At 43.4% G+C, this 15811-nt stretch overlaps 1 protein-coding gene across 4 annotated transcripts in view; it reads left to right on the top strand.

Annotated features, from left to right (window-relative positions):
• Positions 1-15811, top strand: part of LOC146868589 (uncharacterized) — a 1503661-nt gene that overhangs the window by 534678 nt on the left and 953172 nt on the right. For all 4 annotated transcript variants that reach the window (XM_085611695.1, XM_085611716.1, XM_085611705.1 and 1 more), the window contains one exon: positions 6708-7607. In XM_085611695.1, coding sequence (XP_085467821.1) covers positions 6708-7607 — 900 coding nt within the window. The remainder of the gene's footprint in view (positions 1-6707; positions 7608-15811) is intronic.

A 15811-nucleotide genomic window follows, 5' to 3' on the forward strand; every position in this document is an offset into this window, starting at 1 on the left:
TCAGATTGGTGCAACCATTGCACCTCCATTCTGGAAAATTCTCTCCCCCCAATTTCCTATCTAATGGGGCTTTTAAAGGCCTCTAAAAGTTCCTGCACTGTGTTACTCTGCACTACTTGGTCAGCTCGACACAGTGTAGGTGCTCGGGGTGGATGCTGCCATTTCGTTAACAGAGAGGGCTGAAGCTGCTGTCTCTGTGCAGTGCGAGGGTAGAGGCCAGATACCCACCGAGCACTTTAACAGAGGCGCCAGCTATCACTTCCCTAGCTCCAGGGACGAGGCGCAGAAATCAAATGGTAGCTGTGCTGAAGCTCCTATGGGAGGCAGCCATCTTGGATCTGGGGCAGCCCTGCCCCTGACGGGCGCTCTTTGGGTGCTTCACAAGATCTTCAGTGAACATGTGTGAGAATCGTATTAACAGCAGTAAAAAAACGAAAAAAACACTGAGACTGCAATAAAATAACATGGGGCAAGACGCATGCTTCCTAAAGCTAGGCAGATAATATCTCTATGGTAACAATCACATTGAAAACAGCTATGCACTCTGTTGTACCACACAAAACACCTGGTTAAATACATTTAAAGAATTCCTACGACCAGAGTGTCGAGTTCTATAGTTTTGTATTGAGAACATCTAGGAACTGTCAAATTAAAAAGTATATTGCATGCTAAGCTTTTGGAAACTGCTGTCTTCATGCCCTGAAGTAATCTTTTATTGCCAATAACTCCTTTAAGTAGATTGTAAACCCTTATTTTTGCTTGTAAAATGTCGAGCATAATTGGTTCCGTTGGATGCAAGTCGATGATCTAACATACTGCATTCATTAACCGCTGTTCCCTCAGCCTCAACAAACAAAAAATGCTAGCTCGGTTGGTGTTCGAATAGCAGAACAATGGGAAACAAGATTGTACTTTACATGTTTCTTCAGAATCGTAATTGTTTTATGTCAAGCGACCCCCCTACATCTTACAAAACTGCTTTAATGAAATATGTCAACACAAACAATGCTTCCTTTGAGTTTACATCGGTAGACACAGATAATCCCAGTAGTATAAGAACTTCATAAGAGTTATTATGATGACATCTGGTGACAGGATACAGCCAAAAATTGTACTGCCGTCTGATAAATAAAGAAAAGTGGTTGTTCCTGTGGACACGTACTTTTTTTCCATCCATGAAAGTACCTTCGACTTTCTTGTAGTTTCCTGGAACATATAAAATGTCATGAAGATAGCTGATCATCAACAAAACAATATAAAACTAAACATATGAGTTATAAAATGTTCTAGTGTTCCATATCCTTCGTAAGGATGTTTTCTGAATCCCTTCGATGAACTGGCAAATGATGCCACCCAGGTAAATACTGCAGCCATACAGCTGCAGTATTACCCCATGTGGCTTAAGTGGTCGAAACGTAGTTAAGCACTTCGGAATGTGGACTAACTTTGTTTGGTTTTGCAGCACACGATTCCCTTTTCTAAACCGCTATTCCCAAGTAGAACCCCCTCTGTATTGCATAGAGGGATTTCTCTGGGGAAAAACCCCAGGTCTCATCACAGATTGTATCCCTCTTGGAATGTCAAATCGTGCAAAAACAACCTCTGATCTCAACAGGACTTTGAATGAGCCGCATATAGCATCAAAAAGGATCCTTAACTTCACATTGCCATTCATTGCTATCTAAATTCTGTCCAGCAACCTACTCTCTGGACTGCATATTGGCGATGCTGAACTTTTTCTACTACTTATCAGTGCGAGGGAGTAACTCTGTTTTTGATGCATTTTCATAGGGCTATCTTCTTACGTGGGCATAAAAGCTAGGTGTGCTGCAGCGTTTGAATAAGCATCTTAAATAAAACCCCTTTTTTGTTTTATTCCTCAGTCTTCATTGAAGATGATGTAGGAGTTTATTAGGACGCCAAACATTTAATTTCCAAAGACTATCCTCAAAGGTATCTGCTGGTCTACACCTAATGCATGATTGCAGAGTAAATGGTAAAGCTAAATAGTCCGCTCAAGTTAGTTGGTCTAGTATAGATGGTCCTTTACCAGATATATTTTAAGCTCATTCCTCATTTGGAGAAGGTAGTGATTGGGATCTCCAGTGGAAAGCAATTCTGTGATCCAGGGCATAGAAAGAGTACATTTCCTCAGTCTTTCTTCTGTTGCAGTTCCTCTGTTGCAGTCTGTCTGGTGTTTAGCTGCTAGTATCTGGTTTTCTAGTAGAGACTGAGATTTTTGGTCGGGTGCAATTCTGTTGTTGTCATTCATGCTTTATAGCAGATGCACCAGGATTTGAATCTGATTCAGGCTTGAAAGAAGAGTCCATGGAGTTTGACAGTAGCTCAGCCGATATGTTTGTCACACATTTGTACTATCGCTATTTGAGTTCAAGAGATGGAGCAGCTGAGCCAATGAACAGACAGTGCTTCATCGCGGTGGGAGACGATCAGGGATTGGTCAGTTGCCTGAAAGCTTGTTTTTAGAAAGGTAAGTAAGTAGGTAAGTCAAGACAAATGGTGCATCAGGTGCACAACTTTAACTTTGTCATCGATAAAAGGATGGGGCTGCATGTATCAAAGCTCCACCATGTGTTCTGAACACTTCTACTGAGCTCAAATTCTAATCAAAAAGAGTTCCAAAATAAAAGGATTAGGCACGTGCACCATAAGAGATTCAAACTGCCTGCAGTTTCCTTCGTGACTCCTTAGTGGTGATACCTCTTCTCAGACTCCTCCCAGGGGTGCTCCTCTGCATTCCACTGCAGTGGAGGCTGCAGGCACCCTCAGTTTGGCATGGTTATTAATTTGTTGTGAATTGTACAAGGCATATTTTCTTCATATCACGTGCTTCTTCCTTTAGGGCTTACATTTCATCAGGTGCAATTTGTTCAGACATCTTCCCACTGATCTCAAATTGCTTCAGACATTGGTAAAATTGATAGTTTTCTTCCTGGAACAGCAACATTCCACTATTCGAGAAATACACTTGCGATGTTCTATGCGTCGAGCAGCTCCTGATAAACCAAGCCAGCAGAAGATATGAGATGCAAAGAAGGGAATGGCATACAGAACAGCGGCAGAAGCTCTCCAGGAAAAGGAAGAAAACTTAAGCAAGCATCTTAAAAATCAGCTGCATCATTGGCTCGTGAGAAGCTAATGTTTTAGAAGATGCACAAACCCGTCCTTAACCCAGCCCATAAAATACTGAACTGAGAAGGGTCTAAATCTCAGCATCTGCCCTGGCTGAACCATAAGGCAGTGCAGGTTCCGAGCTGTCCATGCAATCCCAGGCGCCTACAGAGCATGTGCTTCTCTGTGCGCCCCACTCATGGCAGTGGGAAAGAAAGCAAATGACATTCTTGATGCCTACATCCTTGATCCTGTGAGTGCAAAAACTGCACCTTGAGTGCTGTGCTCTGCTAGCTGTCTACTGACTCACATCAGGATACGGTGCCTGAGGGCTCCGTTCACAAATGCTAATTGCTTGTTCATGTTGGGCCAACCTGGGCAAATAGCCTTTTTTGACTGAAACCATTTTTGCAATAAACGAATGATGGTTTTGCAATTCTACAAGTATTTACTCACGCAAAATTCTTGCATGCGTATATCTACTCCCTTGGGTTTTGAGGTGGTGTTCAGGTGTGGAATTCCCTTTTGTGTTTGTGATCGTACATAGGCTTACAAGTGTGTGGGTATTCACCAATTTCTCTTCAACCCCTTCACACCCCAAAAGACACAATGACATTAGTAAATATATTTTCTGGAGGTAAGTAGATAGGAACCACCTCATTGATTGGGACTGTGGGGAAAGGGTTTCTCCATGTGGAAAAATATTTTCACAGTGGAAGAAAAATTAGCAAGAATATTTGGACTTACTTGTCAGATTTTCCCATGAGTGAATTTACACGAACATTTACTCATGCAAAAGTGAGTACTGGGACGGAGACCTAATGTCGTGCCTAAAGTTGAGATGTGAACCCCATAGTAGTTCTGATACTGAGATGGGATTCAGTGTGACACCAGGACTGGAACTTGAACTTGTAGTGCCTCAGTACAGGGATGAAAGCTTAGTGATATGCAGTGGCCTCTTTAAGTTGGAAGTGGGGCCCTGAAGGGTTTACTCCTGTGTTTTAAGTACATATCTGCTATTCATGTAATTGACAAAGTATCCCAGAAGTACTGGAAATCTTCAGATGTCATAGATTTCTACAAGTGCTTATTTATGCACAATGTACTCATGCAGAATTTCATTCACGTGGAAAAGTCAAAATGAGTAAATGATGCAGGAATCCATATTACTGGTGTTTTTTTGTATTCATATGTGCAATTTACAAGAATTATTTCCCATTTTGTGAATCAGAATGTGAAATTCCCACTGTCGACCTGCACTGTTAACCAACTAAGTGTACTGCAAGTGCACAGAAACATTTGTGACTCGAGCTCCTAGTAATTAATGGTAGTTCTGAGTTCCTAGTAATTAATGGTAGTTCTGAGCTAGCCTGTATTGATTAAAATACTGGGATGCTAAAAATCTCTTCTGATGTTAGTACTATTATCCTAACTGTCTTGACTCTAATATGGTGATGTGAACACATCGCAACTGGAGTATTGGAACATGCAAAGTCGATGCGCACCTATGGTAACCAGAATTGGCATGCAAAGATTTACCACACATGTGCTACCAGAAATGTAATTTGGCAAACTTATGTATGACATGATGCTGTGGAACAGGATCTCAATAATGTGATTCATCATTGAAGAGTGGTAGTACAAGACACAGCAAATGTGTAACACCAGGTGAGCAACCTTGCATCTTGGCTACACAAAAAGCAGCGAATGTGTAACACTAAGGGTCCGATTCTGATGCGGGTTGGAAAAGCTTCCCGACCAAATCGGTTGGGAAATAGTGTCCGGCCCACTCAGATCGGGAGAGTCCGACCGGCGGAGTACGATGCATCCTGATGCTTCCAGATACAATTTGGTTGGACTCCCATTGACTTCAATGGGAGCATATGTTCTTAACCGCATCATAATTGCGCCCTCGGTCGGGAAGACACATTCCCGATCCGATTTGGAAAGAGCAAATGCCGCTAGGAGGCCTTCCCATCCGCATCAGAATCAGGCACTAAAAGGTGACCCACCTTACATCTTCGCCAGACTGCAATTCTCTAATTTCTCCCAACCCAAGGTATGAAATCTACCATTCCTTACCATCCTTAGTATTACATTTCTACCCTACCCTTGACCCCGGAACATCCAAGGATCCCTACTTGGATCTGCAACACCTATATCTCAACACCAGATATGAGTGGCCTGTCGTCTCTTTCTCAGAGCAAGTACCTCACTTTGTATTGAGCCAGAAATGTACAGAGCTCCCATGGTTAAAAGTACAAAGCTCCTATGTATAAAACCCCAAACATGTAAATACCTTAAATGCAGGTTTCATGTGATGCAGGAGTGGATTGATATCGAGTGAGTGACCAAAATTCAATGATTGAACTATTGGGGATGGGATCTGATTTTAAATATCTCTTCGCATTTTTATGGATTGGTATTGTTGGAAATTGAGACTGTCGTTCATTCATGAGTGAGTGGGTTGCTTGTGATGGGAATTTGAACAATACTCGGATGTGATACTTGTTTGTAATGTAACCCATACATGAATATGTCGGATTGTCTGGAATGTGCCCCATACATAGATGTATTGTTGGTTTTTGGATTCATGTAATACATCGATGGGTTGGATTCTTTGTTGCAGTATTAGACTAATACGTGCATTGAATTACTCCGATCAGGAACACATGCTTTTCATAAAGAGTAAAGGACACAGAGAAAATGCCTAGATTTTCACCTACACTGGGATGTTGTGTTATGTTAGCAGTATTTGTGTATCACCTTCTACTATAGTATGGCAGCGTAGTGCCTTTTTCCCTTAATCATGTGCAATCTTCAAGAATACATTGATAGATGAATCTATGTCAATGTGATCTGCCTGGTTAAAGTTAATGGAGGATGGCTAATAGTTCAATATTCTAGTATGCAGGAGTGCGATGGGACACGTTAATCCTCACTTTCCTACCTTCACTATTTGCCCATCTAGCTTTAACACATCTTCTCTCCGTTTCCCAAAACCGCATTTATGTGTTGTCCACCTTCTTGTCCCCCCCCCCCCGCCCCCCACCCCCGTGTACTGCGTGTCCCCGTCTGCCTCCCGAGTCTCTGTGCTCTCCCTGCACGGGGTTTAAGTTACTCCCCAAGGTATTTCTGCAGCTGTCTGCTCCTTAAGGCGGGTGTTTAAGGTGACTGCTGACAGCCGTGCAGGAGCTGTTGACTGACAGCTTCTCGATTCAAAGGGATACTCAGGAGGAGAGGGCAGGGTAAAGGTGGCAAGAGGTGGAGCGTCGTAAAGAAAAGTATTCCCGTAAATAGCATCTCTAGGCAACTTTCCTGGAAAGAAATAACAGTATTCGGTTTTATTTGTTTTCGTTCAGTGCGCTTTTCATTTGGAGGCAGCATTCTACATAATTGGAGCGTGTCCACACCGCTCTGCACATACCCTAGAAAAGCTGGCTTGTTAGGGCAGGAGAGAGAGGTAGAAAATGGTCACACAGACAAACGTATACCAAAAGCAAACTTGAACCACGAGTGTACTGATTACATACCTTAGTTGACTGATATTGCTTTTCTGTTCCTCTCTCCTTTAGGGATCAATGTTCACCACATCTGATTTGAACCTACGGCAGGACTCCTCATTGGACACCCCTCAGGGCAATGGAAGTGGCATTGAGAGTGATGACGGACACAAGGGCAGTGTCAACGACAGTAGCAATGAAGATGGACAACACTCAGGCCAGGATGGCAGGCAGTTGTTTGCTTTAGACGAGGATCTTCTGCTCTCTCTCCACGAGGAAGGCTTTGACCTGTTCAATGCCTCTTCCAGTAAAACGGTGAGAATGGGCAGTGGAGTACGCACTGGAAGGGCTGGTGGTACATCTGACACTGCGTTCTCAGTCACCCCGCCCGGAAGGTCGGCTCAGCAAGACATTCCAGATTTAGAAGGCAATACAATTTTGGGGGTCTCATCCACCAAGAAGAGCCATGTGGCTGTAAAGGCCGATCCGGCCTCAAAATCTGATTTTGAGGATGAGAACATTACTCTAGATAAGGAGAAGGAAGATAAGGAGAAAGACGACAAGCAATCCCACATTGAATTTCCTCCAAGCAAACCCATTGATACCATTATAGATCTGGATGCCACGTCTACTTTTAACAAAGGCTCTTTGGACACCAATGAACTTTTTCCACCTGCCATCCCTGCAGATGTCAGGCCTCTAGCTCCAGCCACTTCATCTGAAAAGGCATCGGCACCAGTGAGTGCAGGTGAGAAGAATTCACTGCTGCAGCCTTCCCCCACTACTCAGAGCCCCTTAAAAGCAACAGAAGAGATCTTACCAATGCCAAAGGGCAAAGGAGAGCCCCAACGAGTTGGCGGTGGAATCTCCCCTTCAGAGCAAGAGAAAGATAGTTTCACAAGGGAATCTGGAAAAGACCAAGGACGAACCAGGTCCACAAGACCAGGACCACCGGGACCACCAGGCCCACCAGTAAGTTTTTCTTTGTAATGAGTTTATGAAAAAAATGTGCTGGTTTGTATTTATTAGTGTTTATAGAATGCAAGCTAAAATATGTAGCAACTGAGCTCTGTGCAACGAGAAGAGGGGGGAAGAAAGGTGATGGGGAGGAGTCAATTTATTGCCTCATGCACAAATAAATATATGGGACAAGGGTCGGCTTCATTTGTACGGCAGGCGGCCAGAGGAACATGGAGGATCGTCATCAATGATTGACGAGGTACTCTTTCTGAACTGCAGGTGAATTTGCACTGTGGTTCTCGTTATGAGTAAAGTGGATTGACTTTAGGGAACACTTGAAACATGTAAAACAAGGTCTAGGAGAGTATGTGCATTGGATATTTCCTGGGTCTGGGGCAGGGTGGGTTAGTTAAGGTTTTGGCTATGATTGAGCGCATGCATTATCTAACACTTGAATTGTGTGAAGTGACATTGCCATCTGACACTAATTTTCTCTATACTATGGATTATTTGCTCACTTATAATGTATAAAGAAAAAAACAATCTTAAATATGAACAATTTGTTTTTAAAAAAACGAACCAGAACATAGTTTATCCCAACCCGGCCTTGCTCTATTTACATTCATAGTATGTGACACAGTATGTATGTGTTCGCTCAAGAGGGGGCTGAGGGCCTCGTTGTATTTGCTATTCCACAGCTCTTGAGAAAGCTGTAACTCTTGGGAGGAATCAATGAAGAGAGAACGGACGTTGTGCTATGTCCGTGGTGTTTTACGTGGTCCGTTTCCTGGTCTAGTTACAAGGAGAGGGTGATCCAGAACAGGGCATATTGTGTGTGGAGGAATCTTGTTTCTGAGGCGTTTTCTTAGGCGGTGGTTTGGACAGGAAGAGCACTGTGTTGGAGATGAGGGGGTCTCAATGGCTATGTTCATTCTGAGGGAATGATCTATAGACAGTTGCAGGCTCTTGCCTGACATTCAGCATTTGAGTTTTTGGCAATGATCGCTCTGAATGTCAGTCAAGAAAGAGCATTTATCTGTCTATATCATTTTCGTTCTCCCTTTTCTTGCTCTCTTTCTCTCTCTGTCTCTCCGCCTTCTTTTATTACACCATGAGTGATGAGACCTTTGTGGCCAGCATCACAAGCGGGGGACACAGACTTCCCTCTAGGGACATTTATGAAATGTTCCACTGTGCATATCTTGTTTACCTTTACATTATTGCCATTGATAACTTGTATGTCAGTGAACATGAATAATAGACTTTGAGAGAATTTGGTATTACCTTTAGCAGAGCGGCTTAGATCACCGCAGGAGAATAGAAAGAATGCAAACTACTGAAAATAGACACGGTGTAGCCCAGCACAACAAAGACTGGTACCGGGTTGAGTGCTTGCAACTTTATACAGACCATCTTGTCTCAATTGGAAAAAGAACACAGAGTATAGTTTGTAGATCAAAGTATTTTGCATGGGCACCATGGGTATAGCAGGGGCATCTAACATAGGTAAAAGAGGGCCCAATCCATACACACATTTCAGGCTTAGCACTGACTATGGACGTTATTTTCATTTGGTTTAATTGCATGTACAGTTATCTAAGATAAATAACCTGAAACTGTGGCATGTTTCTGACCCCCCTTGGGCGATCGCTGGATTATGGGACCTTTTTCTACATTTTGTTTCACTTTATAGTGGTGTTCTACTGTGCAGACTAGGCCTCAAGGGTGACAGAGTGCTTTACAGAACCAGGATAAGGTTGTGAATTAGAAGAGAGAGACTATATATAATGTTAGAGCAAATAAAAACAAGTACATACATAAAACAAGGTGGGATGTCATATTATGAAACAATATACGATGCAATAAAAAATAATATAGATGTATCAATCTCACATTACAGGATCACAGACTTTCTTCCAAAATTGTAGGGACTTTGTATTCCTCAGAATGTTAAATGGCGTATAAAGGAAAAAGTAGATTTATCACATCACTTGCTGGATTCATGAGGTTAATTCCTTGATTCGTTATAGGTTGTTTCCTAGTGCAGTCTCTAGGGTTTTCAAGGATAGTACTCTTTCTTTAACAATGATAGGTCTACACAAGTATCTTATTCACCTCAATGATATTAGTTTGATACTATCACTCTTACAGCTGTCTTGGTTCACCTATTTTGAACTGGTGTACTCTTCTTGCCTGAGTGTTCTCAAATTTGCGTAGTGGCAATAAACCTCTCTTTTATCCAGAACTTTATATAAGCAATATTAGTTTTTGTTGAAACTGCCTTTGTGCAGATTTCTTATTCAATAACCAAGTCTCTAAGCCATCACTAAATAATACCGAAAATATGACCCCAAATTTTTGCTAGGCTCTTATTTAATTTCTTGTCCTAAGACATATTGTACTAGGATCTGTTTGCTTCCATAACCCAATCCAAGTTTGGTAACTACTCAGCAGTGTAGACCCACAAAAGTCGAGGTGACCTATTCCTTCCTAAGGGGAAAGAGGACCCGTCCTACAACACTGAGCTGTTCTTTTCCAAGTCATTGAAATAACAAGCCACATGATCAGGATGTGGGATCTTTTAAATGGGATCCTGCACCCAAAATAGCCATCGGTATTTTCTCAAATCTCACAAGATCTCACTGAGATCTCGTGGGACCTCGCTGTGATCTTGTGAGAGAGATTTTGCTATTAAACAAACACCGGAGGCATTCATATTCGAGTTTTTAAACGTTGGGGCAGAGGAAACATATGCACATAAAAAACAAACCTCTTTTGAATGTCAGTGGGCATAGAGTGTTAATCATTTGACCATAGTTTGTTAAAGGAGGGATGCCACTTATGGAAGTGCATGTTTGGTGCAGGATGTCACTTTAATGTCTTGTTTGTTGTACAAGGATGGGGATATAAAGCTATATAGTCTATACCTACAAAGCTTATGTCTGGTCGGAGAGCGAGTGAGAATGACTTTACCGCCACCATTCCTGGACAGTAGAAACTTAAAATGGGGTTATTTGGTGTTAATACATGATCTGAAGCCACAGTGTTACCTTCACTTAAACTCATCTTCAAACATGGTGCACAAGTTTAGAGGTACATGGGAAATTAAAATGTAATTGATTTTGGATGATTTTATGTGCTTAGGAAGGTAGTAGAACTCAACACGGACACCAAAACAAGCGTTTTCAATATTTCTCCGATTGCCAGAAAACAAAATCCCCATTAGGTCGAAAGATTGATTGGCTGTCTGTGTGTATACAAATCATAGAACGTTTAGATTTTGACCTACAAAGCATCTTAATGGAAGCATCCAAGGTAGGATGAAAATAAACACCCTCCTTCCTGAGTGAAAATATCCACCATCAGCAGAAGTGAAAACAGACTTCTACACCTGAGGTGGAAGAGATAACTGTGGCCTCCTGGAGGCCCATTTTGTGCATACGGCGAACATGTGCCTTGTAAATGACACATCAAGTGTACCACCACGTGATGGAAAGGAAATACTCAAGATAATATCAGGCTAACATACATCAGGGCAAACCTTTTTTCCATGGGATCCTGGGCATTGCAGGAAACAGAATCAATGGTTCCCCGGTATTCATTGAACTACACCTATAACCAAATTGTATGGAGACTTGTTAACCCTATCGAAGGTATCTTAAGTTACAGTCACTAGAATTCATCAGTTGTCCGTATATAAATGACAAAGGGACAACTGAATAATTGGTCAATAGGCTGGAGAGAATAATACCAACAAATGTCTTTTTTCAAATACAATGTAGGTATCAACAAGAATGTGTTGGGAGTGCTAATGGTGCAGTGCACAATGAAATGCGAGTGAGAACAATGTAACCAATGCAAATAAAGTAATACAGGGTGGGGCAATGAATACTGGGTGGATATCTGTCCTATATCCAGATTTTTTAAGTTCCAGAAATTTCCCTCCTGTAGTAGGTAATGTCGACTTTTCGACCCTATGGCAGCAGAAGCCCCAGGGTCCCATTGTGACCTTGGAGACACTGCTCAGTAGATACCATCAATAGATGATAAGTAGAGAGTTTAGTCTTTTGCACAGTGCTCTAAATCTACAGACAGTTGGTCATAGACCAGCTGTTTACGTCCCGATTCTCTTAATAGTTTTGTACAACTAAGCGTCATTTAGTGTTACAAAAATCATGAGCAAGTGCAAAATCTGTCTTTCGATTCAAGATGTAAGGAATGATGGAGTTTTGGCCTGGCTAATGGGATGGGCTGCACAGTATTTCTACTAGTATGGGGGAATATCAGTCCGACAAGAGGCAGGATTGCCTTAATTCCTGGAACAGACACCAGCTAAAGTTAGCAAACGCCTACAATCTCACGTTTGTAGCTATTCTCCAACAATTTGCAAGTAGTTTCCACATGACGCATGTAGATCTGCTTCTTCCAAGGGCAGGAGTAAATATGTTTTCAAAGTAGAAATGGGTGGATCACATCCCTGAAATTTATTAGGCTGTATTGAATGAGTTATCTCCTTGGGATAATATTGAACACCCGCTACTTTTATGTATGCTGAAAGTTAAGCATGTTTACTCCTGGGAGTATTCCGGAATTGTTTGATAATTCCTAAAGAGGCACACATTTACTCCAATCATAGGAGTAACCATGCATGAGTGAATGTAATTTTGTTCCCGTCAGTTTTGTGAAATTGGTGCTACGTCACTAGGGCGTGCCCTTTTGAAATTCAACATAAATTTTAGTGGTTGCACGTGTCTTTCCCTACTTCATGCCTTTATTGCTAAAGTAGTACACCTCATGATGCTTTATGGTCCTGATCCTTGGACTGACTTCCCCCCACAAGATATTTACAGAAAATAAGGTTTTCAAGCAAGAAGTTGAAGCCGGCACAGCTGATAAGAAGGGAGTTTGGTATCATCAAGCTAAGATGTCGCCTACTTTATCACATTTTTAATGTTTTAAAAATGCTGAAATTCCTGTTTCCTGTAGTGCGTCTTATTTGGTGTATTTACTGAGGGCGGGCGCTTCCTACAGTGGAATCGTAAAACATGCCTTTTTAAAAGAAATCTGCTTTTATTTATGAAAACAAATGATGGAATGAATAAAATTATTTTTGGAGTACTTCAGTAAATTGAGGTCATTTATTGGTGAAATCCCAAAATTGAACGTACTACTACAATACAAGTACAACACTACAACGATAGTACTTCTGCTGGAACATTCCAACTACAAGACTATATAATACTGTCTAAGTGCAATACAGCAAAGTCTCTGCAACTTCAAAACTGCAATATTTGCATCCTCTTTCCAATTGCGAGAGGTTACTGATGTCCCAAGCCATGCACATGCACATCACACTAAGGTGTACAGAACAATCAAGCAAACCTTACTGCATTCGTCAGTGCCTTTTGGGTCTCTCTTGCCAGAAAGCGTGCAGCTATTTTGTAGGCAAAAGCCTGTTGTGGACTATAGCAAAAACTTGAAGTTGGCTTTGACCCCATCCATTGCTTACCACTGGTTGCCTTTGTTGTCACGCTTACTTGCTTGAGTTTTATTCTATGCCTTTTCTTGACCATTTTCTGTTTGTCTCTCCCTTTCTTCTTTAGGTCGCTCCCCTAGACTATATCCTCTATACCATCCTTTTGAAGGGCTGATTTGTATTCTTCTACTGCTCACTTTTAGGGAACTTTTTTTTTCTTTTTAGTTAAGCCGTCCATTAGGGTGCATTTGTTCTGCAGCTCTCTCCTTCATGTGCTTCTTCCCCCATACCTGTCCTGCATTTCTTGTTGTTCTCTCTCATGTGTGCTTCTCTCTCTTGTGGTCTGTTCCCCCTAATCCCCACGCTCTGTGTTGCTCTCTTCTTTATGTACCGTTTTTCTCATCCTTTATTCCTCTCCCCCGTTTGGCATTGTCGTTTAAATACTCCCCCTTCTCCCTGTTGCTTCACCCACCAACTTCTCCATTGTTCGTCCACCCCTCACGCAATCCTTTTAAACTGTTTTAATTGTTTATATTTCTTAGGCGAGCTAGAGGGCTCCTGTAGGAGAGTAGGATCCGCACTTATGTTGCCCCCACTTTTTTCTGATGTTTACACTGGTTTCTGGCTATAGTCTGGCTGGGCCCCTGCTAATCAGGGCCCCAGCCTCTCTGTTCTCTCTAAACAACTTGGAGTGCATATTAGATGCACTAGTGATTGGATACTGTGGTACCTTATGAGCCCCTAGTATATGGTACCTTAGGTACCAAGGACATAGGTACTTCACAGGCCTACCAGGGGCTGAAGCATGTATTATGCCACCCCTGGGAAACAGACTAAATCTGACACCACAGGCCTGCTGCTGCATCCTGAGTGAGTTAGTGTTAGCACTCCTCACTGAGGTATAGGTCCCCTACATCTCACCTTACACACACACAAACCTATCAGTCACCCCTAAGGCAGGCCCTAACAATCCTGAGGGCCGGGTGCTTGGTTTCCAGGTGAGGGGGTGCCTCTGCCTGAGCGGGCCCCTCTGCAGCTCTCAGTGTCCATTCTCTGTAGCTGTTTGTGGATGCTGTTAAACCATATACTCTTAAATGCATTATAACCTAGCGGTAAATGCTAACTTTGGGATCGCTGCATCAAAACGTGTTGTGTTTGGTGTCAAATGCTTTGGAATCATACCCCCACACCAGTAACTGGTGTGGGAGTATGACCCCACCCTTCTAGAGGAATAGACATGTACCCACTGTGGAAACACGGTAGAATCCTGAAGAGCCCTGGCATCACAAAATGGATGCCACCAGCACAGACACTGGGCTGCCCTCCTGCTGCTGACTGAAACTCGCAGTGGAGGAGGCCCAACAATAGGCATCCTGTCACAGGGAGGTGTAACCACCTTCCAGACAGAATTTAGTGTATTGGGGCTGGGTGGGTGCACTCCTAGAGTGCTTTGAAGTCCTGCACTGGGGGAGCAGTAGGCTCCTCTGTGCATATGCCAGCTCAAACCGGTTCAGGGGCTACCAGCCCCGGCTCTGGCGCGAAACTGGACAAAGGGAAGTGGGTGTAGCCACCCACTCCTCTGACCCTCCCATAGGAGTGGTCATAGAGCTAGTCCCTCCCTTCCTTGTAGTATAAGTTAAGGAACCCTTGCCATCGCAAACTAGATATCCCTGGATGACGCTCGGAAGAAGAATCCTGGACCTTCGATGTTCCACTAACTTTGGAAGACTGAAGAATCTCCTTTGGAGTCAAGGAGTGACTCCCCTGCTTGGCAGCCACCAAAACTTTGCATCAATGGTCGCAAACTTTCCCACTCCTGCTGGAGTCCGAAGTCCCTGCAGCCCGGAAGTGGATTTCCAGGTTTCTCAATGGCCATTGTGAGTCCCCAGCAAAACTGAGGCGAGTGGACCCCACGAGTGATGAGGAACAGCAATACCCGGGTACCGTGCACTATTGTCAAGTACAACCCCTTCACGACGTTCTACGAACTTGTGCTTTGGACCACATGTGGCCCAAGCCTCCAGCAGGATTTCCCTAAAAGATCAGAGTCCTATTTCATCCCAAGTGACCGTGGGCTCCAGTGAAGTGAATCCTCATGAGGCATCTTCGCGATCCCTTGCTGGTTGGCTTGTGGGTCCCCTGAAGACTTTTCCACAGAACCAAAGGGCTCCCCTGGTTGGTCCAGGCCTGCCCTGGCTTACCTTTGCTGGGTGAGTCCCTCACACCTTGCTGGTCTGCAACGCTGACTTTCTTCACTTTCCACAAGACTTGCTGTTGCCAAGGCTTGTTGGCTCCAATCCGGTTGCTGACACCTCAGTAAGCTGCAGACTTCGTGGGACACTCCGAATCCAGCTCCTGGTTGTCGTCGACGCCTCCTGGACCTCGTGGCTGAAGAGTCAAGGCACCCTTGATCACCTGAAATCACCCGACGACTGTGGGCATCCATCTTCCTTGCCACGGGTCACTGCCAAGTGACTTTGAACACTGTCTCCTCTGCTTTCAGGTCTTCTTTCTTCAGAATCCAGCCTTGGATTCCACCGGACACTTCTCCTGTCTTCACAAGCAGCAAGTTTTCTTTGGCTCCCATTGAAAACGACGCCGCGACCCGACACCAAAAGACACCTATGCACCCGGCTTCCCTGGGTGAGGTAACTCGAGTACTCCGGTGCTCCTGTGTATGTTGGCTCTAGAACTACTTACCCTGTAAGTGACTTGCTTGTAGACTCTCCCGAAGTATCCT

Source organism: Triturus cristatus, chromosome 1_2, assembly GCF_964204655.1.
Source record: "Triturus cristatus chromosome 1_2, aTriCri1.1, whole genome shotgun sequence".
Lineage (NCBI taxonomy): Eukaryota > Metazoa > Chordata > Amphibia > Caudata > Salamandridae > Triturus > Triturus cristatus.